We start from the raw sequence: 24,947 nt of genomic DNA, 5'->3' as shown, positions 1-24,947 counted from the left end.
AAGGGAAATCTCTCCCGGATGCCTCAGAAGCAGCGGATTAAAGCTCCACAAACGTGCTTCCCTGGTGGCGCAGTGGTTGAGAGTCCACCTGCCGATGCAGGGGACACAGGTTCGTGCCCCGGTCCAGGAAGATCCCACATGCCGCGGAGCAGTTACATCCATTAGCCGTGGCCGCGGAGCCTGCGCATCCGGAGCCTGTGCTCCGCAACAGGAGAGGCCACAACAGTGAGAGGCACGTGTACCGCCAAAAAAAAAAAAAAAGTTCCACAATCAACTTAATGTACCCTGCTTCTCTGAAACAGATGAATAGACAACGAACTATCCCAAATTGAGGAGGCAGTCTTTGAGAGCAAGATTTATGATTTTCCCCTTTTCCTTTTCGTGAGTGTGTATGTATGTATGCTTCTGTGTGAGATTTTGTCTGTAGAGCTTTGCTTCCACCATTTGTCCTACGGTTCTACCTGTCCGTTTTCTTTTCTTTTCTTTTAAAAAAATTTTTTTTCATAATAATTATTTTTTATTTTAATAACTTTATTTATCTTACTTTATTTTATCTTCTTTCCTTCCTTCCCTCTTTCCTTCCTTCCTCCCTCCCTGCTTGCTTCCTTCCTTAATTCCTTCCTTCTTTCTTTCAACGTTTTCTCCCTTTTATTCTGAGCCGTGTGGATGAAAGGCTCTTGGTGCTGCAGCCAGGAGTCAGTGCTGTGCCTCTGAGGTGGGAGAGCCAACTTCAGGACACTGGTCCACAAGAGACCTCCCAGCTCCACGTAATATAAAACGGCGAAAATCTCCCAGAGATCTCCATCTCAACACCAGCACCCAGCATCACTCAACAACCAGCAAGCCACAGTGCTGGACACCCTACACCAAACAACTAGCAAGACAGGAACACAACCCCACCCATTAGCAGAGAGGCTGCCTAAAATCATAAAAAGTCCACAGACACCCCAAAACAGACCACCAGACGTGGACCTGCCCACCAGAAAGACAAGATCCAGCCTCATCCACCGGAACACAGGCACTAGTCTCCTCCACCAGGAAGCCTACACAACCCACTGAACCAACTTTAGCCACTGGGGACAGACACAAAAACAACGGGAACTACAAACCTGCAGCCAGCAAAAAGGAGACCCCAAACACAGTAAGATAAGCAAAATGAGAAGACAGAAAAACACACTGCAGATGAAGGAGCAAGATAAAAACCCATCAGACCTAACAAATGAAGAGGAAATAGGCAGTCTACCTGAAAAAGAATTCAGAATAATGATAGTAAAGATAATCCAAAATCTTGGAAATAGACAACATGCAAGAAACATTTAACAAGGACCTAGAAGAACTAAAGATGAAACAAGCAATGATGAACAACACAATAAATGAAATTAAAAATACTCTAGATGGGATCAATAGCAGAATAACTGAGGCAGAAGAACGGATAAGTGACCTGGAGATAAAATAGTGGAAATAACTACTGCAGAGCCGAATAAAGAAAAAAGAATGAAAAGAACTGAGGACAGTCTCAGAGACCTCTGGGACAACATTAAACACACCAACATTCGAATTATAGGGGTTCCAGAAGAAGAAGAGAAAAAGAAAGGGACTGAGAAAATAATTGAAGAGATTATAGTTGAAAAGATCCCTAATATGGGAAAGGAAATAGTTAATCAAGTCCAGGAAGCACAGAGAGTCCCACACAGGATAAATCCAAGGAGAAATACGCCAAGACACATATTAATCAAACTGTCAAAAATTAAATACAAAGAAAACATATTAAAAGCAGCAAGGGAACAACAACAAATAACACACACGGGAATCCCCATAAGGTTAACAGCTGATCTTTCAGCAGAAACTCTGCAAGCCAGAAGGGACTGGCAGGACATATTTAAAGTGATGAAGGAGAAAAACCTGCAAAGATTACTCTACCCAGCAAGGATCTCATTCAGATTTGATGGAGAAATTAAAACCTTTACAGACAAGCAAAAGCTGAGAGTGTTCAGCACCACCAAACCAGCTTTACAACAAATGCTAAAGGAACTTCTCTAGGCAAGAAACACAAGAGAAGGAAAACACCTACAATAACGAACCCAAAACAATTAAGAAAATGGGAATAGGAACATACATATTGATAATTACCTTAAATGTAAATGGACTAAATGCTCCCACCAAAAGACACAGATTGGCTGAATGGATACAAAAACAAGACCCATATATATGCTGTCTAAAAGAGACCCACTTCAGACCTAGGGACACATACAGACTGAAAGTAAGGGGATGGAAAAAGATATTCCATGCAAATGGAGACCAAAAGAAAGCTGGAATGGCAATTCTCATATCAGACAAAACAGACTTTTAACTAAAGACTATTAGAAGAGACAAAGAAGGAGACTACATAATGATCAAGGGATCGATCCAAGAAGAAGATATAACAATTGTAAATATTTATGCACCCAACATAGGAGCACCTCAATACATAAGGCAAATACTAACAGCCATGAAAGGGGAAATCGACAGAAACACATTCATAGTAGGGGAGTTTAACACCCCACTTTCACCCATGGACAGATCATCCAAAATGAAAATAAATAAGGAAACACAAGCTTTAAATGATACATTAAACAAGATGGACTTAATTGATATTTATAGCACATTCCATCCAAAAACAACAGAATACACATTTTTCTCAAATGCTCATGGAACACTCTCCAGGATAGATCTTATCTTGGGTCACAAACCAAGCCTTGGTAAATTTCAGAATACTGAAATTGTATCAAGTATCTTTTCCGACCACAAGGCTATAAGACTAGATATCAATTACAGGAAAAGATCTGTAAAAAATACAAACACATGGAGGCTAAACAATACACTACTTAATAACGAAGTGATCACTGAAGAAATCAAAGAGGAAATTAAAAAATACCTAGAAACAAATGACAATGGAGACACGACAACCCAAAACCCATGGGATGCAGCAAAAGCAGCTCTAAGAGGGAAGTTTATAGCAATACAATCCTACCTTAAGAAACAGGAAACATCTCGAATAAACAACCTAAACTTGCACCTAAAGCAATTAGAGAAAGAAGAACAAAAAAACCCCCAAAGTTAGCAGAAGGAAAGAAATCATAAAAATCAGATCAGAAATAAATGAAAAAGAAATGAAGGAAATGATAGCAAAGATCAATAAAACTAAAAGCTGGTTCTTTGAAAAGATAAACAAAATTCATAAACCACTAGCCAGACTCATCAAGAAAAAAAGGGAGAAGACTCAAATCAATAGAATTAGAAATGAAAAAGGAGAAGTAACAACTGACACTGCAGAAATACAAAAGATCATGAGAGATTACTACAAGCAACTCTATGCCAATAAAATGGACAACCTGGAAGAAATGGACAAATTCTTAGAAATGCACAACCTGCCAAGACTGAATCAGGAAGAAATAGAAAATATGAACAGACCAATCACAAGCACTGAAATTGAAACTGTGATTAAAAATCTTCCAACAAACAAAAGCCCAGGACCAGACGGCTTCACAGGCGAATTCTATCAAACATTTAGAAAAGGGCTAACACCTATCCTTCTCAAACTCTTCCAAAATATAACAGAGGGAGGAACACACCCAAACTCATTCTACGAGGCCACCATCACCTTGATACCAAAACCAGACAAGGATGTCACAAAGAAAGAAAACTACAGGCCAATATCACTGGTGAACATAGATGCAAAAATCCTCAACAAAATACTAGCAAACAGAATCCAACAGCACATTAAAAGGATCATACACCATGATCAAGTGGGGTTTATTCCAGGAATGCAAGAATTCTTCAATATAGGCAAATCAATCAACATGATATACCATATTAACAAACTGAAGGAGAAAAACCAAATGATCATCTCAATAGATGCAGACAAAGCTTTCAGCAAAATTCAACACCCATTTATGATAAAAACCCTGCAGAAAGTAGGCACAGAGGGAACTTTTCTCAACATAAAAAAGGCCATATATGACAAACCCACAGCCAACATCGTACTCAATGGTGAAAAACTGAAAGCATTTCCACTAAGATCAGGAACAAGACAAGGTTGTCCACTCGCACCACTCTTATACAACATAGTTTTGGAAGTTTTAGCCACAGCAATCAGAGAAGAAAAGGAAATAAAGGGAATCCAAATCCGAAAAGAAGAAGTAAAGCTGTCACTGTTAGCAGATGACATGATACTATATATAGAGAATCCTAAAGATGCTACTAGAAAACTACTAGAGCTAATCAATGAATTTGGTAAAGTAGCAGGATACAAACTTAATGCACAGAAATCTCTGGCATTCCTATACACTAATGATGAAAAATCTGAAAGTGAAATCAAGAAAACACTCCCATTTACCACTGCAAGAAAAAGAATAAAATACGTAGGAATAAACCCACCTAAGGAGACAAAAGACCTGTATGCAGAAAATTATAAGACACTGATGAAAGAAATTAAAGATGATACAAATAGATGGAGAGATATACCATGTTCTTGGATTGGAAGAATCAACAATGCGAAAATGACTCTACTACCCAAAGCAATCTACCGATTCAATGCAATCCCTATCAAACTACCAATGGCATTTTTCACAAAACTAGACAAAAAATTTCACAATTTGTATGGAAACACAAAAGACCCCGAGTAGCCGAAGCAATCTTGAGAACGAAGAACGGAGCTGGAGGAATCAGGCTCCCTGACTTCAGACTATACTACAAAGCTACAGTAATCAAGATAGTATGGTATTGGCACAAAAACAGAAATACAGATCAATGGAACAGGATAGAAAACCCAGAGATAAACCCACGCACATATGGTCACCTTATCTTTGATAAAGGAGGCAGGAATGTACAGTGGTGAAAGGACAGCCTCTTCAATAAGTGGTGCTGGGAAAACTGGACAGGTACATGTAAAATTATGAGATTAGATCACTCCCTAACACCATACACAAAAATAAGCTCAAAATGGATTAAAGACCTAAATGTAAGGCCAGAAACTATCTAACTCTTAGAGGAAAGCAGAGGCAGAACACTCTATGACATAAATCACAGCAAGGTCCTTTTTGACCCACCTCCTAGAGAAATGGAAATAAAAACAAAAATAAACAAATGAGACCTAATGAAACTTCAAAGCTTTTGCACAGCAAAGGAAACCATAAACAAGATCAAAAGACAACCCTCAGAATGGGAGAAAATATTTGCAAATGAAGCAACTGAGAAAGGATTAATCTCCAAAATTTATAAGCAGCTCATGCAGCTCAATAACAAAGAAAACAAACAACCCAATCCAAAAATGGGCAGAAGACCTAAATAGACATTTCTCCAAAGAAGATATACAGACTGCCAACAAACACATGAAAGAATCCTCAACATCACTAATCGTTAGAGAAATGCAAATCAAAACTACAATGAGATATCATCTCACACCAGTCAGAATGGCCATCATCAAAAAATCTAGAAACAATAAATGCTGGAGAGGGTGTGGAGAAAAGGGAACACTCTTGCACTGCTGGTGGGAATGTGAATTGGTACAGCCACTGTGGAGAACAGTATGGAGGTTCCTTAAAAAGCTACAAATAGAACTACCATATGACCCAGCAATCCCAGTACTGGGCATATATCCTGAGAAAACCATAATTCAAAAAGAGTCATGTACCAAAATGTTCATTGCAGCTCTATTTACAATAGCCCGGAGATGGAAACAACCTAAGTGTCCATCATCGGATGAATGGATAAAGAAGATGTGGCACATATATACAATGGAATATTACTCAGCCATAAAAAGAAACGAAATTGAGCTATTTGTAATGAGGTGGATGGACCTAGAGTCTGTCATACAGAGTGAAGTAAGTCAGAAAGAGAAAGACAAATACCGTATGCTAACACATATATACAGAATTTAAGAAAAAAAAATGTCATGAAGAACCTAGAGGTAACACAGGAATAAAGACACAGACCTAGTAGAGAATGGACTTGAGGATATGGGGAGGGGGAAGGGTAAGCTGTGACAAAGCGAGAGAGTGGCATGGACATATATACACTACCAAACATAAAATAGATAGCTAGTGGGAAGCAGCCGCATGGCACAAGGAGATCACCTTGGTGCTTTGTGACCACCTAGAGGGGTGGGATAGGGAGAGTTGGAGGGAGGGAGATGCAAGAGGGAAGAGATATGGGAACATATGTATATGCGTAACTGATTCACTTTGTTATAAAGCAGAAACTAACACACCATTGTAAAGCAATTATACTCCAATAAAGATGTAAAAAATAAAATAAATTAAATAAAGGGAATAATTAGATGGCAAAAAAAAAGTCAAAATACAGTATTAAAAAAAAAAAAATCCAGTTAACTTAAGGCCATGATTTTTAGTACAAAATGAAAAAGTTAATCTCAAAAGCAATATTTAAATCCCAACTTAACTATGGAAGTAATGTTTTAATGTATATTTCAGCATAAAAGTAAAACATTAGCTCCAACGCTCTCAGCAGGACTTGCAGTGCCCACACCCTTTCTTCAGGAAAGTAGCTTGGGCAGCTCCTTATATGTGGTTCATGGTATTTCAGGTCATATGACCTTGTGACCTTAGCCACAGCTGACTAGATCAGAGAAACAATGCCAGCTCAATGCTATGCCACAAAGTCTATCACCAATGACCTATCACACTGTCTCGTGCAAGAACTGCCCAAAACTGTTACAAACAGACACTGTTCTCTTTAGGAAAGTGGGTGTACAGGATAGAGCAGAAGCCTTGACACAAAAAAGCCAAGAGTGAAACAAGGAGCAAGTGAAAAGGAGAATGAGGGTTAATCCATAGTGGCAGTAAGAAAAAGTAGCAGACAGAGATGCAGGACCTGAGTTGCAGCAAAGGGTGATTGTTAGGATATTATTGTAGGCCAAGCCATATTCCACTGTCCCACGATACCTCTTTGACTGTTAAGACAGGTTTCTATGTATCCTCACTGCCCCACATACCCTTAAGTGGTTATCTCTGAAATAACCTGTATCTCTCATCCTTCATGAAAAAGACTGACATTCAAACTCTTCTCACATGCTATATTTCTCAGATTGTTATAGGAGACATTTATAAGTCCATTAAAGTTTTTTAGTATTATATATGTTGAGTCACATATGCTACATATTTTTTAAAAACATTACAACTAAGGCACAGACCAAGGAACAAATTATTTAACTCATTTCTTAAGCATTTAATATGGTACATAACACTACGCTAAGGCTAGACATTCAAATATTAAAATATTATCATAGCCTTCAAGGAGCTTAGTCTTATAGGAGAGTATGAGGAAGGGGAAAACTATGTAGAAAGTATTATAATGGAAACATCTACAGGATATTAAAGAAATGAAAAAATAAACATTCTGGGACTTCCCGGGCAGTCCACTGGTTAAAACTCCACGCTTCCCATGCAGGGGGTGCGCGTTTGACCCATGGTCAGGGAACTAAGATCCCACATGCTGCACACTGTGACCAAAAAAATAAAATAGTAAATTAAGTAAATATTCTGCTCTGTCAGAAGGGCAGGAGAGGACTTCACAGACGAGTTGACTAGAATCTGCTGAGTGACTAGAACATTCTGAGTTAGGGGAAAAAATGTGCAAAGGAATGAATGTGAGAATCTCCAGCACACTTAGGAACAGTAAGTAGTTCAGTGTGATTAGTATCCAGAATAAATTTTTTTAGAATGACAAAAGGTAAAGTTGATAAAAAGCAAGTAGAGGCAATAACATGAAGGGACTTACATGCCACATTTAGGACTTAAGACTTCATTCTCTTTTGTGTTAAGAAAGTACTGAATAATTTTATCAGGGGAAAAAAATAATCTGATGTTTATTTTATAAAAAAGAGAAGACACGTAAGTTTCTTATTTTCAATAATGGCAGACTAGGACTTCCCTGGTGGTGCAGTGGTTAAGGACCCGCCTGCCAATGCAGGTGACATGGGTTTGAGCCCCAGTCCGGGAGGATCCCACGTGTAATGGAGCAACTGGGCCCATGCGCCACAACTACTGAGCCTGTGCTCTAGAGCCCACAAGCCCCAACTACTGAGCCTGCATGCCACAACTACTGAGGCCCGCGCACCTGGAGCCGTGCTCCACAACAAGAGAAGCCACCGCAATGAGATGTCCACACACTGCAATGAAGAGTAGCCCCCGCTTGCCACAACTAGAGAAAGCCCACACGCAGCAATGAAGACTCAACGCAGACAAAAAATTAATTAATGATAATAATAAAATAATGGCAGACTATGTTTTTAGCTTACCATTAAGAACTAAAACTGTTGTATAAAATGTAAAAATGTCTCAAAAGCATCAAAGAAATGATAGTATGGATACAAACACCAAGCCAAGAGTAAAGCACAGTGAACCCAAAGAGAAAGGAAGCAAATCCACTTGTAATCTGAGATCACTTGCTAGTCCTGGAAAATTAGATCCTACATTTTGATAGCCTCTGAGACAAAGTGGAGGAGGAGAGTTAAAATTGATTAATTTAATGTTGTTCTTGGACTGGTAACGATTTCTGCTGCCATAGAAAAACAAAACAAATCCTCTCTGAAGGACTCAAATATTCTAAAAAATAACTTTTCAAATAAAATGTCCAACACGGCAAAAAATAACCAGGCACCCAGGAAAACTGGACTCCATTAGACAGAACCAGCAAGCACCACCAAGATAAACATACCCACAAAGACTACAAATACTATACCTACCAGAGTAAGGCAATAGAATACTTCAGCAGAATATATTCAAAGAAATCAAAATCAGGGAAAAAGAAATAGGTCATATAGCACTCTAGGAAAAGAAATATAGAACTGCTAAAAATAAAACACACAATAACCAAAACTTAGCAAAATAATAATAGACTATTTTAACCACAGGAAGTGGTCAGGAATAAATTAATGAAGTAGATAACCAATCAGAAAAAACTCCAGAGAACAGCAAGCAAAGGGAAAAAAATGTAAAGTAAGGAAAAGAGGGTAAGTGACTTAGATGAAAGAAAGTTGAGTGTACATTTAATTAGAATCGAAGACAAAGGAGAGAGAGAATGATACATACTTGAAGAAAGCACGGCTCAGAAATGATGAAAGAGATAAACTCACAGATGGAAGAAGAAAAACAAATTGAACATGAAATGAATAAAAAGAAACCATTCTGAAACTGAAGGAAATCAAAGAGAAAAACAAATATCATATGCTAACACATATATATGGAATCTAAAAAAAGAAAAAAAATGGTTCTGAAGAACCTAGGGGCAGTACAGGAATAAAGATGCAGACATAGAGAATGGACATGAGAACACAGTGAGGGGGAAGCATAAGCTGAGATGAAGTAAGAGAGTGGCATTGACATATATACACTACCAAATGTAAAACAGATAGCTAGTGGGAAGCAGCCACATAGCACAGGGTGATCAGCTCGTGCTTTGTGACCACCTACAGGGGTGCGATAGCAAGGGTGGGAGGGAGATGCAAGAGGGAGGGGATATAGGGATATATGTATACGTATAGCTGATTCACTTTGTTATACAGCAGCAACTAACACAACAATGTAAAGCAATTATACTCCAATAAAGATGTTAAAATAAGTAAATAAATAATTTTTAAAAAAGAAACCAGAGGAAACCTGCAGATTACCTTCAAAAGACCAGGTCAGAATGACAGCTTCTCAACAACTAAATTGGAAGCCAGAACACAATATGCCAAGTATAGAAAGGAAGGGAGGGAGAGAGGGAATAGACAAATAATTCATTTTAAAAATGAGCAAAAGATATGAATAGACATTTCTCCAGAGAATATATACAAATGGCCGATAGGCACAATAAAAGATGCTCAGTATCATTAGTCATTGGGGAAATTCATATCAAAACAATGAGATAGTACTTCATAACCAATAGGATGGCTATATTAAAAAGAAAACAAGTCTTGGTGAGAAAGAAATTGAAACCCTCATATATAGCTGATAGGAATGTAAAATGGTACAGCTGCTTTGGAAAACAGTTTGGCACTCCTCAAAAAGTTTTTTCCAGCTCTGTTGAAATATAATTGACACAGAACATTGTTTAAGTTTAAGGTGTTCATATATTGATTCGATACGTCAAAATGGTAAACACAGAGTTAGCATACGACCTAGCATATATATTCTCAGGTATATACCCAAGATAACCGAAAAAAACACGTCACACAAAAACTTGTACACAAATGTTTGTAACAGTTTGTATTCATAATAGCCAGTAAGCGGAAACAAGTATCTATCAACTGATAGGCAAGCAAAATAAATGGATAAACAAAAATGTGGTATATCCGTACAATGGAATATTATTTGGTCATAAAAAGGAATGAAGTACTGACACATGCTACAACATGGATAAACCTTGAAAACATTATGGTAAGTGAAAGAAGCCAGACAAAATAATGCCACACAATGTATGACGCATTTATATGAAATATCCAGCATAGGCAAGTCCACAGACAGACAGCAGATTAGAAAGCTGGGGAGGGGCGAGGGGTAAGGGGTTAGGAGGAGTGATTACTACTGAGCCTAAGGTTTCTTTCTGGAGTAATGAAAATGTTTTGGCATTAGCAGCGATGATTGCACAACCCTGTGAATATAGTAAAAACCACTCAGTTAACACTTAAACGTGTACCTTAAAGTGGTGAATTTTATAGTATGTGACTTACAATTCAATTTTTTTTAATGAAGGCAATTTCTACTTCTAACAGTGATGGAATAATAGGGCAGAATTTACCCTCCCATCTTAAACAACTAGAAAACTGAACAAAATACATGAAATAAAATTTTCAGACAACAGATACTGAAAAATAGCACAGGAGAAATAAAATAAAGAAAATGAGCTTAACAACCATCCCAATTTACTGCCGGAAGACAATTTTCTAGCTGAAGCAGAGCAAAGGCAAACAGAACATGACAGTCTCTCTGAAGTGTGGAAACAGATCAGATTTCAGGAAAGCCAAAAGGAGCTAGAGTCTATGGGCAGAGAACTGGCCAGGAAGGAGAGGTTGGGGAGATGTGCAGAAAGATGGCCTCAAGTCTCTGGCTAAGTGCCAATTTGTGCATGTGTAAGAGGAAACACAAGGAAAGAAACACTGAAACAATGCACAGAGCTCATAGTGGAAAGACCTAGTAGTAAACATGGCTAAATTACCCCTAGGCTAAAGGATGCTCTGAACCTGCACTAACAAAGATTTAAAACCAATCCTTGGGGACTTCCCTGGTGGTCCAATGGTTAAGAATCCTCCTGCCAATGCAGGGGACATGAGATCAATCCCTGGTCAGGGAACTAAGATCCCACATGCCAGGGGGCAACTAAGCCCGCGTGCCACAACTAGAGAGCCCACGTGCCGCAACTACTGAGCCTATGCACCACAACTAGAGAGAAGCCCGCACACCGCAACAAAAGGTCCCTCATGCTGCAGCAAAGATCCCACGTGCCGCAAAGATCCTGAAAGCCGCAACTAAGACCCAATGCAGCTAAATAAATAAATATTTAAAACCAACCCTCAAAAAGATCAGACTAATTTCAAGTAACTTAACTGTGAACAAGAATAAAGTCCAACACCATTTCAAGGAAATTTTTTTAAATCCAGACCCCTGAACACAAAACACACCTTTCCAGTATAAAATCAAAAATTACCAAGCATGAAAAGAAGCATAAAAATAAAACCCGTAACAAGAAGAAAGGTCAACTGACAAAAACTGACCCAGAAATAGCAAAGATTAAAATACTAAAACATCCGTTATAGCTGGGGTCCCCAGGCCACGGACCGGAACCGTTCCGTGGCCTGTTAGGAACCAGGCCACACAGCAGGAAGTGAGCGGTGGGTGAGTGAGCGAAGCTTCATCTGTATTTACGGCCGCTCCCCATCGCTCACATTGCCACCTGAGCTCCGCCTCCTGTCAGATCAGTGGCAGCATCAGATTCTCATAGGAGCGCAAACCCTGCTGTGAACTGCGCACGTGAGGGATCTAGGCTGTGCGCTCCTTATGAGAATCTAATGCCTGATGATCTGTAGTGGAGCTGACGCAGTGATGCTAGCTCCGAGGAGTGGCTGCAAATACAGATTATCATTAACAGAGAGGTTTGACTACACAGAGACCGTAATAAATCAACTGCTTGCAGACTCATATCAAAACTCTACCAGTGAGTGGAAAGTGACAAGCTGCATCTGGTGGCAGGCATTACAGTGGCAAGTGAGTTGATGTACTTCAATTGTACAACTGCATGTGGTGGCAGGCTTTAAGTCAGAAACTGACACTTATTTCAGTCTGCGCATGGCCTGCCCATTATTTTATTTACCACTTCTGTCTGCACCTCTTTCCTGCACTGTGCACTTCTCTCAGTCACAGTGTGGGTAAGCCCACAAGCTAACCTAGCCAAAATGAGGAAAAAACAAATGTCGCTGGAGAGCTTTTTTGAAAGGGGGGAAAGACCCAATGATGAGACAGCAGAAGACTCTAAGAAGAAGCCCTTTACTGGGCTTCCCTGGCGGTCCAGTGGTAAAGAATCCGCCTTACAATGCAGGGGACACGAGTTCGATCCCTGGTCGGGGAACTGAGATCCCATATGCTGCAGGGCAACTAAGCCCGCACACTGCAAGTACTGAGCTTGCGCGCCTCAACTAGAGAGCCTATGTGCCACAAACTACAGAGCCTGTGCGCCACAGCTAGAGAATAGAAAACCCGCACGCCACAACTAGAGAGAAAACTGTGCATTGCAACAAAGAGCCGGCGCGCTGCAATGAAAGATCCCGCGTACCTCAATGAAGATCCTGCGTGCCGTGACTAAGACCCAACACAGCCAAAAATAAACTAACTAACTAAATAATAAATAAATAAATCTTTAAGAAAAAGCCCTTTACCATTGGTGAAGAGTTGAGCCTGCCTGCTGCTAAGGACATCTGTCATGAACTTTTAGGAGAGGCTGCAGTTCAAAACGTGGCACGTGTTCCTCTTTTGGCTAGTACCATAACTAGACGAATTGATGAAACAGCAGAGGATACTGAGGCACAATTGTTAGAGAGGATTAATGAGTCACCATGGTATGCAATCCAGGTTGACAAGTCTGCTGGTGTTGACAACAAGGCAACAATGCTTGTTTTTGTGCGTTATGTCTTTCAGGAGGATGTGCATGAGGATATGTTATGTGAACTTTTGTTGACAACCAACACAATAGCTGCAGAACTCTTCAAGTCTTTGAATGATTACATATCAGGAAAAGTGAATTGGTCATTTTGTGTCGATATATGCACGGACAGAGCGGCTGCCATGACTGGATGGCTTTCTGGTTTCACCACTTGGGTCAAAGCGGTTGCTTCTGAATGTGAGTCTACACGCTGTGTCACCCATAGGGAAATGCTGGCTAGCTGAAAAATGTCACCTGAACTTAACGTTTTGCAGGATGTGATTAAAATTATCAACCATATTAAAATACATGCCCTTAACTCACGTCTGCTCACGCAGCTCTGTGAGGAGATGGACACAGAGCACACATGTCTTCTCTTATACACAGAAATGAGATGGCTTTCTAAAGGTAGATCACTGGCCAGAGTTTCTGAGTTATGAGAGCCACTCCAGAGATTTCTTTTAGAAAAACAGTCACCCCTGGCAGCACATTTCAGTGTCACAGAATGGGGTCACAAAACTTGCTTACTTGTGTGACATATTCAACCTGCTCAACAAACTCAATCGGTCACTTCAGGGGAGAACAACCACTGTGTTCAAGTTGGCAGATACAATGGCTGCATTCAAAGCCAAACTGGAATTATGGGGGCAATGAGTGAACACTAGGATTTTTGACATGTTTCAAATATTAGCAGAGATTTTGAAAGAGGCTGAGCCAGGGCCTTCTTCCCCCCAGCTGGTGCATGATCACCCATCTCAGCTTTCAAAAGAGTTTGAGCATTACTTCCCAGCCACAAAAGACCCCCGAACTGGGAAGGAGTGGATCTGCGACCCATTTGTGAATAAGTCCAGTGAATCGACTTTGTGCTAGAAGAGGATCAACTGCTTGAGATTGTAAATGACAGTGGCCTTAAAAGTATGCTTGAGACAACTTCAAATCTCCATACATTCTGGATTAAAGTCAAGGTGGGATATCCTGAGATTGCCACGAAAGCACTGAAAAGCCTGTTTCTGTTTCCAACATCCTATCTTTGTGAAGCAGGGTTTTCTGCAGTGACAGCAATCAAAACGAGACTACAGAGTAGACTAGACATAAGCCACACACTTCAGGTGTCACTGTCTCCCATCACCCCCAGATGGGACCAACTAGTTGCAGGCAAACAAGCTCAGGGCTCCCACGGATCCTGCATTATGGTGAGTTGTATAATCATTTCATTATATAGTACAATGTAACAATAGCAGAAATAAAGTGCACAATAAACATGATGTGCTTGAATCATGTGAAACCATCCCCCCACCCCCACCTCCCCGGTCCGCGGAAAAACTGTCTTCCACGAAACCGGTCTCTGGTGCCAAAAAGGTTGGGGACCGCTGTATTACAGAAGTTATAGGTTTGGGTTCCTTACATTGTATCATAGCAAACTGTAAGGATAAAAGGTTTCTTCCTGTTCTCTATTAAGAGAAATAATTTTGAACTCTAAAAAGTTAGTAATACACTGAAATAATAAGAGTGAAAATAATTCACTTGAATAGTAGTTTAGATTTTTATTTTTTAAACTGAATATCTTCTTTTAAAGCTCTTTAGTATTTTTCCCGTTTTCTCTCATATTCTCTTACTTCCTCAGAATTCATTCTCTTGAAATTTGCTCGCTTATAAAGACAAAATGAAGTAAAAGTACAAAGAAATGACAAGTGAGAACCTACCTGAAGTCTTGCTAGTTGAGCAGTACGGGCTACTATTTTATTGTATGGCTCAACAATTTTTGCTTTCATCCTAAAGGAAAAACAGAAGGAGGAGTGACAAAATCATCTTCAAAATATCAATGGATAAAAATATTTCCATTTTATTCATTTACAAAATGAACAACAGTACCTATCAACAGCTCCCTGTAAAGCCCCAATTCTTGTCTGCATCATCTGAAGGACACCTAGGAAAACATAACAGCTTACATTACTTTACAAATTTACGAGGGTTCAAATTGGGTAAAAAGTTAAAAGAAAAAAATAGAGAAATTTTTCCATATTTTTCTGCCATCATCATAATCCAACCCGTATCTTTTACCTAGACTACTGCAAAAACCTCTAACTAGTCTTCCCCGTCCTAACCTTGCTCCACTAAAGAAGTCTGACAAGGAATGGGGAGTGACGGCTTAATGGGTACAGGGTCTCCATTTGAGGTGATGAAAAAGTTCTGGAACTGGATAGTGATGGTTGCACAACACTGTAAATGTAATTAATAGCACTAAGTTATATAGTTTAAAATGGTTAAAGTGGTAAATTTCATGTTAATGTGTATTGTACTACAATTACAAAAAAAGAAGCATGGGACTTCGCTGGTGGCGCAGTAGTTAAGAATCCACCTGCCAATGCAGGGGACACGGTTCAAGCCCTGGTCCAGGAAGATCCCACATGCCGCAGAGGAACTAAGCTCGTGCACCACAACTACTGAGCCTGCACTCTAAAGCCCGCGAGCTGCAACTACTGAGCCCGTGTGCCACAACTACTGAAGCCCACACGCCTAGAGCCCCTGCTCCGTAAGAAGAGAAGCCACCGCAACGAGAAGCCCACGCACCGCAATGAAGAGTAGCCCCTGCTCGCCTCAACTAGAGAAAGCCCACGCCCAGCAATGAAAACTAAACACAGCCAAAAAATAAAGAAACTTATCTTAAAAATTATATTAAAAAAAAAAAAGCCTGAGTGATCTTTGGAAGTGCAAATTATAACACTCATCTGCTAAAACCCTTCCCCAGTCTCCCCTTTGCTCCTATGTTAAAACTAAAGTCCACAGCTTGGTCTACAAGGCCCTGAACGATCTGGAAATGAGGTACTCTCCTCCTGGTATACTCTCTCTAACCCCCAATGCTAGATAAATAATAAATATGGACAGCAAGTATATTATTGCCTTTACTCTCTACTTACATAACATGATGAAGAACTGTTTATAAAATTGTAAAATTATTTTCAGGAAGACAGATCTGAAATTTTACTTTTTTATATGCCTAAAAATGGGCTTTCCAATATTACAGATTTAATTATTTTGAACTATATTCTTTAAAACTCAGTTTCTATATTCAACTGGCATAGCTGTAGTTTTGAAACATAGTATTCTAAATAAATTTAAGTATAGAATGTTGTCATATTAGATGAAGTAATTTCAGAATTAATTAATACTCCTATCTGCATACAAATGTTTTAATATGGCTCAGTCCAATAGAATCCTTTCTGGACCCAAGGATTTCTGCCAGTATTATGGTTCACTGACCTTAAACCTCCAAGAATGAACTGGCTTTCCTTGTTATCATCACTTCCTCACATCTTATTTTCTCCACAACCCACTCGCAACACCTTTCACACATATGCCACCAAAACAGATCTTGTCAACGTCACCAGAAATCTCCAAGGTGCCGAATTCTATTGTCAGTTCTGTCTTGATCTTGTTCTAAGTCTCAGAAATGCATGACACGTTGAACCACTCCCTCCCTAAAACATTTTTTTCTCTAGGCTTCCAAGTCATCACCCTCGTGGGCTCCCTCTGATGGCATGAGTTGCTCCCACTCCTTCTCTGTTGGATCTCTACATGCTGGAGTACTCCAAGATTTGATCCTCAGCCATCTTCTCTTCTCCATCTAGAATCTCTCTTAGGGATTTCATTCAATCCCAATGTTTTAAACACTATCTGTTCAATAAAATACTGATTTTATATACACACATATGTACATACATCTATATAGATTTTCTTTATACCTGCCTATCTATACACACACACACACACACACACACACACACACACACACAAATCTCTAGCCCTGAACTTTCTTATGACAAATTTAAGACACCCAACAAGATAACTTCTGCCCCACCATGATCCTCTCCAGTGTGACACATCTCAGTTACTCATACCATCATCTATCCAATTTTTCAGACTTAAATCTTAGGAATCACTGTTGGTGACTTTTTTCCCTCAGACTTTTCATTTCCCATCAACAAATCCTATCAGCTCTACCCCCATTTTATCCCATTCACTTCTCTCTCTTTATATCCACCACTAATTCAAGGCACCATCAACGTCTACTACTCTAATAGCTTCTAAATTGGTACCCCAGATTCTACTCTTGCCTTCCTATAGAGCCACCAGAGAAAACTTTTTAGAGCATTAATCACATAACATCTCTAATTAAAACTCTCCAATTGTTTACCATTGCATTTAGAATGAAAATCAAAATTCCTTCCCAAGAACCTCATCTACAATTCTTTCCCTCATTCACTAAACTCTAGTCATACTAGCCTTTTCTTTCTGCCCTTCAAACATGCCACGCTAATTCCATTTATTGGTCCCTCAGCTTACCACACTCTCCTCCCCAGATAGTCATGTGGTAGCTCTTTCTCATCATTCAGATCTCAGTTTAAATGTCATCTTCTCAAAGAAGCACCTCCTGCCCATCCTAGCTAGTAAGGAATTCCCATTCTTCTACCTCATCATCTATTTTATTTTCTTTTAGGACTTAAAAGTACCTGAAGTTCCCTACTTACACATTTTTTTTTTTTGGTCTAACTCCCTACCTAGAACATAAATATCATGAGAACAGTGACTCTATTGTTCACAGGTGCCTGGTATCTAACAAGTTCTCAATTACTATTTGACTGAGTGAGCAAATAAATGAAGAAATCAGGCTATCTCTTTTTAATAAAATAGGCTTAATTAAATATACCTCCAAACTCCATAAGGACAGGGACTCTGTATATTGTTACAGCTGCCTGGAATCTAACAAATTCTCAATTAAAATTTAAATGCATAAATAAACAAAAAATGAAGAGAGAGTAAATTTTAATAAAATAGGCTAAATAAATAAATCTCCAAATGAATTATATGGCCAAAATTTTACATATATAGGAGAAAAAGCAGATGAAGTAGAAGTTGGGGTAATACATTTTCAAATACATAACACACATCTCAAAAAGTTTAATAAATGATTAGAAATACACATCATGCTAAAATGAATACTAACTGATTCATACTTTGACTTATGTTCAAATAATCTGGAGAATATTCTTAGATTATCATAGGAATTCAGAGAAGTCAGCCTTTGTACTGTACACAGTCACCCAATGGATTGTCATTCTAACTCAGTCTAACAGCATATTTTAAATGTTTTAAACACTGAAAAGCACTCTGGGGAAAATCAGCACACTATAGAACTAAACACACATAGGGAATTCCCTGGCTGCCCAGTGGTTAGGACTCGGCACTTTCACTGTGGTGGCCCAGGTTCAATCCCTGGTGTGGCCAATTTTAAAAAAAGAAAAAGAAAAAGAAAACCACAATGAGAAGTATTTCTGTTGTGATGATTCATCTACACCTATATACACTCAGAATCAACGTACTACCAGGACATCCCTATGGGTTTCTATAAAGGAAAAAAACCTTTATTCGTTTACAAAAATTACCATTAAAAACAAGGTATTATTTACTTGCTTCCAGAAACATATAAAAATATTATGAGATTAAAGAAAATTAATTTTCCATAATAAGTCAGTACCTAGAGCCTCTTAATTTTCCCATGAACATAGTCTGATATCTATCCTAAATATTCAAATAACAAACCGTTATCTCCAAAATACTATGTTCTTCATCAGGATGCCTTAGAAACAGTGCACATGCTGAAAATAACATCTTTGAGTGCACATAAGAAATACTAGAGAATTAAAGAATTAAAGAATATTGCATCACAGAAAGCAATATCCTTCTTCCTTAAGAATTTCACCAACATAGGGAAAAATCACTTAGCTTTCTTTTGATGTGCAATGATTAATAGTAATCACAACACAAGTGATAATGGAAAATACAATATTAACATTTCATATTTATGAGATGCAGTTTAATTTAATAGAGAATGACAAATTCATAAAAGATGTAGTCAAACGAAAATAAGAGAGTTCATAATAAAAATCCAATGTACTATCATTCTACTATACTTTCATTTTTGAAAAGCATTTCAAAGAAATAGGAAAGAATTCAAGCCTATTTCCACTACTTTAGTGGAGTTAATTTTGTTTTTGTTTCTTTTTTTTTTTTGTCCACGCCACGCGGCTTGCTGGATCCTAGTTCCCCAACCAGGGATTGAATGTGCGCCCACAGCAGTGAAAGTGCGGAGTCCTAACCACTGTAACCACTGGAATTCCCCTGCTTATTTGTTTTAATTAACTAACAGTTATAAAAGCACTAAATATGTGCCAGGAATTGTTCAAAGCATTTTGTTAACTCATTTAATCCTCTAAATAACATATTAGTACATATTAATACTCTTCCTTTATAGATAAAACTGAGGCACAGAAAGGTTAAGTAAGTTGTCCAAAGTCACACTTCTAGTAGGTGGGAAAGCAAGGATTTAAACCCAGAGAGTTTAGCTCAGGGGTCAGCAAAGCTTTATTAAAGTTTTGTTGGAACACAGCCACACACATTCGTTTCCATATTACCTGGCTGCTTTCACCCTGTAACAGCAGAGTTTAGTAGTTGCAACAGAGACAGTATGGCCTGCAAAGTCTAAACTATTTACTTTCTGACCCTTCACAGAAGTTTCCAAGCCCTGGGCTAGCTCTGTACAATGTATAATAGTTAATGGAACTATACCTTCCAAAGACTCAATCCCAGTTGCTTGTGCCAATAAATCTTCATGTCTTGCAACAACCTGAAAATCAAGAATGGATAATCAGCACTCCAAGTATTAAGTATTTTAATTTGTAACCACAAAGTAGAATTGAAGGGCTCTCTCTTTATGGAAAGTGGGAAAATGCTGGTACAAAAAATACAGGTTATAAAGGTGTGTTTGAGCTGAATGACTGGTGGGAACACAAACACGCTATAGCTCAACACAGAGCCAAAGATGTCTTTTCATTAGCCCCGTGGTTTCCTAAGGGGATGTGCAGGAGGAGTTCTGCCCAAACTGAAAAACAAAAACCAGCTAATTCTTGCCATGCTAATTAATACACACTTCCCTTTTAAAGAGTGTTTTCAAACATCAGTTCTTTTAGTTCTTGCATTTAATTCAGCATCATCAAGACCACATTCTAATTGGGAAAGATAAAGCAGAGTCAGCGCCTCCCTAAACATCTCTCTGCTTCCAGCTTCCTAATGTCACAGCAAATCCTCTTCCCTGCAGAAGACTGGTATTTTCAAGAAAATTAGGGCAGTGTGAATAGTCATATCAAAAAAAACCCATAAAAGTTAAGAGTTAAAGGCTACACACAAGACAGTCCTAGAAACACCAAGAAATCAAGCAAATCTTTAGAACAATGCAGGAATCCTTATTATTTTGTACCCTTTATTACAATGAATAAGAAGTTTCATGTCTAGTCTGTAAACTGAAGCTCCTAATCAGCAAAGATTCATTCAATGGAATGCCTAAATCCTCTACTTTGTCCTGTTTCACACGTCACTTGTCATTCTACCAAGTTCCTCTATCACATATCTAAAATAAGTGTTACTTTTGGACTCCTATGTCTCTTATCCAGAAGACATCTGAGTTCTCCCCAGTCCACTGATATGGTCATTAATGTGTCCATCCTAACAAGATGAATATTTTTCTAATTCTCTATTCTTTGTCCCTTGTGATACTCTGGAAAGGTTGAAAAGCCTAAAACTACAATTTCATAGACTCCCCTTTCCAACAGATTTAGAAGACAGAAGAAAGAGGAAAACTATCTTCCCATTACTGTTTCAGCTAGTAAGCAAAGTCCTGAGACCTGAGGATTTAGAGACAGTTGAGACAGCCCTATAGATCATTCCAGAGTTCAGTTACCAAGCACCCAGAAGCTGAACTTTAGCAGTGGCATGGGAGGTAACAGCAGGAGCTTCCAGGTCTCTGTGTTGCACCTGTGGTAGATCCTTCAACTCATTCCATTAGCTGTCCACCCAATCCTCTGTATTAAATATCTTCCTGCTTTAAATACCTAGAGCAGTTTCTGCTTCCTGTACTAAAGCCCTGACTAATACATACTTCGGTACACCTTTTGTAATTTTAATCATCTCAATGATATATATATATATATATATATATTTTTTTTTTTTTTTTTTTGCGGTACACGGGCCTCTCACTGTTGTGGCCTATCCCGTTGCAGAGCACAGGCTCCGGACGCGCAGGCTCAGCGGCCATGGCTCACGGGCCCAGCCGCTCCGTGGCATGTGGGATCTTCCCAGACCGGGGCACGAACCCGTGTCCCCTGCATCGGCAGGCAGACTCTCAATCACTGCGCCACCAGGGAAGCCCCGATCTCAATGATATTTTAAATTATTTTTATTATATTTTATTTACTGGTTTGGTTAGCATTATCCCAATTTCGCTTCTGCAGAAAAACAATTGTAGCAGGTTTAGATCTCATACCAGGAATCAGAGACTTCCTCCACCCTACATCCAGAACCACTGTAAGCATAACTTGCCCCCTCTACGAGATGTTAAACAGATTTTAAGTTTTTACTGATTCCTTCAGAGAAGGTACTATATGCAAAGAATAAGGAAAATGCCAACCACAAAAAGGCAGAAAGAATTTCAGGTGGCTCCTGCAAAAAGCTACCCCCTGAGAAACCTAGGCAGAATTAAGTGCATTTTCCCCTGCTCCCACAGACACTTTGTACTATTCTATTTAAAACAGGCATCACTTGCCTGTCATTATTTCTGTCTGTATCTGCCACTGGTCTGTGAATACTTGGAGAGCCAGGAAATGTTTTCATTTTTCTATCCGCACAGCCTAAAAGCAAAGCCTGACAATTAAAACTGTCCTATAAATGTTTCTCAATAAGTATTGATCTCTAATTATATAATCAGAATTTTAAACTGACCTTAAAAGTAACCCCAGTCTGAACTAAGCTGCTCTTTTTTTTTTTAAAGAACTGTCTATAATATATACTTCTTTTTTTTTTAATAAATTTATTTATTTATTTATTTTGCGGTACGCGGGCCTCTCACTGTTGTGGCCTATCCCGTTGTAGAACACAGGCTCCGGACGCACAGGCTTACGGGCCCAGCCGCTCCGCGGCATGTGGGATCTTCCCAGACTGGGGCACGAACCCGTGTCCCCTGCATTGGCAGGCGGACTCTCAACCACTGAATTTATTTATTTTTTATTTATTTTTATTTTTGGCTGCGTTGGATCTTAACTGCTGCGCGCAGCCTTTCTCTAGTTCCGAAAAGCGGGGGCTACTCTTCGTTGCGGTGTGCAGGCTTCTCATTGTGGTGGCTTCACTTGTTGCGGAGCACAGGCTCTAGGCATGCGGGCTTCAGCAGTTGTGGCACGTGGGCTCAGTAGTTGTGGCTCGTGGCCTCTAGAGCGCAGGCTCAGTAGTTGTGGCACACAGGCTTTGTTGCTCCACAGCATGTGGGATCTTCCTGGACCAGGGCTCAAACCCGTGTCCCCTGCATTCGCAGGCAGACTCCTAACCACTGCGAAACCAGAGAAGCCCCAAACTGCTCTTTTAATTGATAAAGTAAGACACGAAAAACTTAAGGGAACATGTCTCATTATACCAGATCTAGGTTTCCTGGAAAATAGTTCATTTATTCATGCAATTTGTTCATTCATTTAAATATTTAAGTGCCTACTCAGAAAGAAAGGCAACACTAGAAAGTACACCATAAAACCACCCTATAAAAATCACAGAATTGTAGAAGAGGAAGGAACCTTCAAGATTTTCTACTACAATCTCCTCTTCCCCCTTATTCACTCCAACCCATTCCATAGGTTTTTTTTAAAAAAATAAAAAAAGCAAGACTCAAAGGCATTACATGATATGAAAGTTAACAGCACAACTGAGATTTGGACCTATCTCCTAACTCCCCCCATTGTGTTCTATCCACCACAAATTTATCAACTTTCTGTAATTTCATCAAATATTACATTTTGTGCTCATAAAGTGTGAACTGCTGGTGAGAACATCCCAGTTTTTCTTATTCACACTGTTCTGCTTCCAAAATTCTATTTTCTATTATCTTTAACAAAGACATCCTATTTTTTGCCTACCTATACTCTCTCCATATCAGTTAAGATGATGAAAACAAAGTATGAATAAAAGGTTTTGGAGAGATGGGTATATCCATTTTTCAAATAACAAAAAGTAGTTTACAGAAAACTTTTCAAAGATATACTTGGAAAAATATACATTTGTTCATGTAAATATGCATTTAGATTAAATAATAAAAGGATTATAAAAATGATATATTATCACTCTGCGTTGAAAAAATTGTATGATCCAGAAAATTGGAATTACCTGTAAGTGCAGTTCTTTATCCAACTGACTGATTCCTTGGGCAAGTTTTGCTAGCTGTTCAGCAATTACAGCTTGATGAATAGATCGAGAAGTATAAGTTTTTACATCAAAGTCTTCATTTAAAAAATCACTATAACACTCTGGGAAAAAAAATAAGAAAAAATCCTTATTAATTACACTGCACCAAACCACAGATATTAAACAACAGAACAATTATAATCATAGTTAACATATTTTGAGGTCTTTCTATACACCAGAAAGTACTGAAAAGGCTTTCTGTTGTAAATGAGAAGAGGCGGTAGCAACAGCAGAAGAGATTGGTAAAATTCACTAAGAACTTACTACACGTCAGGCACTGATATAAGCACTTTATACATACTAACTCATTCAATGTTCACACAACCCTGTTGGAACTATCATTCTCCCCGTTTCACAGGTGAAGAGACAGGCAAAGACAGGACATGCAACTTGTGCAACTTCACTGTTTGAACCCAGGCAGTGTAGCTGCAGAGCCCACGCTCTGGACTACTATGCATATTCCTAAAAGCTAGTTTTTAATCAGTGAGTCAAAAGGAAAATATTGAGTAAAAGATTGAAAAAAAAACTACTAACCACAGCTTTTAACACAAGAAAACAAGGTCACTGACAATGACAATAGGAAAACTGACTGTATTTGATAATTATGGTCTCCAGCATCTCCAGACTGATGCACAAATACTGTTATAATAAAGTGAATCTGAAATTTTAATAGAAGTAGGCAAATGCAAACTTACAGGTATTACTGAAATTTTGGATTTATGGGTGAAATAAGTAAATGGAAAGAGAAACCATGTTGAAAGTAGACCCGTAAGAGAAAGAAAAAAAAGGGACTTCCCTGGAAGTCCAGTGGTTAAGAATCTGCGCCTCCATTGCAGGCGGCACAGGTTCAATCCCTGCTTAGGGAACTAAGATCCCGCATGCCACGCGGTACAGCCAAAAAAATAAATAAATAAAAATTTTAAAACAAGAAGTGATGCTAGATGTTAAGAAGATACCTTTCTGTACACAAATCCACAAATTTGTGGGTGAAAGTGGAGAGAATTATGAACGAAAAATAGATACACAGAAGTGAAGTCAATGTAGGTATAAACAATTATCTCCTAGCCATATGGTAGATATACGTAAGACTGCCTTGACAGAGATTATGAAACTAACAAGCTATAAAATAGAGTACTTACAAGAAAACTTCAATTGTCTATATCCACTCTAATGTACACTCCATGAGTTTGCTTTGTGTACTACCACACCCATAGAGCCTGAACAATGCCTGACACATGGCAGGTGTTCAATACTGGTTGAATGCATGAATTAATCTATGTATCAGCTGGAAGTATCATTCTGCTAAAAACAAAGACTCATTCTTGACTACTCTCAAAGTGTAGTGGAGTGAAAGAAGGAAACTGCTACTTTGGCCTTAATTCTGAGAACCCCATTTCCTTCGAGTTTGCCAAGTAGTTCTCAGAATTAAGGATCCTGCC

The 24,947-nt window shown here is 38.9% G+C and overlaps 1 protein-coding gene across 8 annotated transcripts in view; it reads right to left on the bottom strand.

Annotated features, from left to right (window-relative positions):
- Positions 1-24,947, bottom strand: part of COG5 (component of oligomeric golgi complex 5) — a 282,724-nt gene that overhangs the window by 253,675 nt on the left and 4,102 nt on the right. For 7 of the 8 annotated variants that reach the window (XM_065883739.1, XM_065883732.1, XM_065883735.1 and 4 more), the window contains exons 2-5: positions 23,431-23,570; positions 19,801-19,858; positions 15,046-15,100; positions 14,877-14,946 (exon numbers count right to left, since the gene is read on the bottom strand). In XM_065883739.1, the coding sequence (XP_065739811.1) occupies positions 14,877-14,946; positions 15,046-15,100; positions 19,801-19,858; positions 23,431-23,570 (323 nt within the window). The remainder of the gene's footprint in view (positions 1-14,876; positions 14,947-15,045; positions 15,101-19,800; positions 19,859-23,430; positions 23,571-24,947) is intronic. The other variant, XM_065883740.1, reaches the window with a different exon arrangement.

This window comes from Phocoena phocoena, chromosome 9, assembly GCF_963924675.1.
Source record: "Phocoena phocoena chromosome 9, mPhoPho1.1, whole genome shotgun sequence".
Lineage (NCBI taxonomy): Eukaryota > Metazoa > Chordata > Mammalia > Artiodactyla > Phocoenidae > Phocoena > Phocoena phocoena.
The sequence above is the reverse complement of the archived record's forward strand: the minus strand, read 5'-3'. Positions and strand labels throughout refer to the sequence as shown.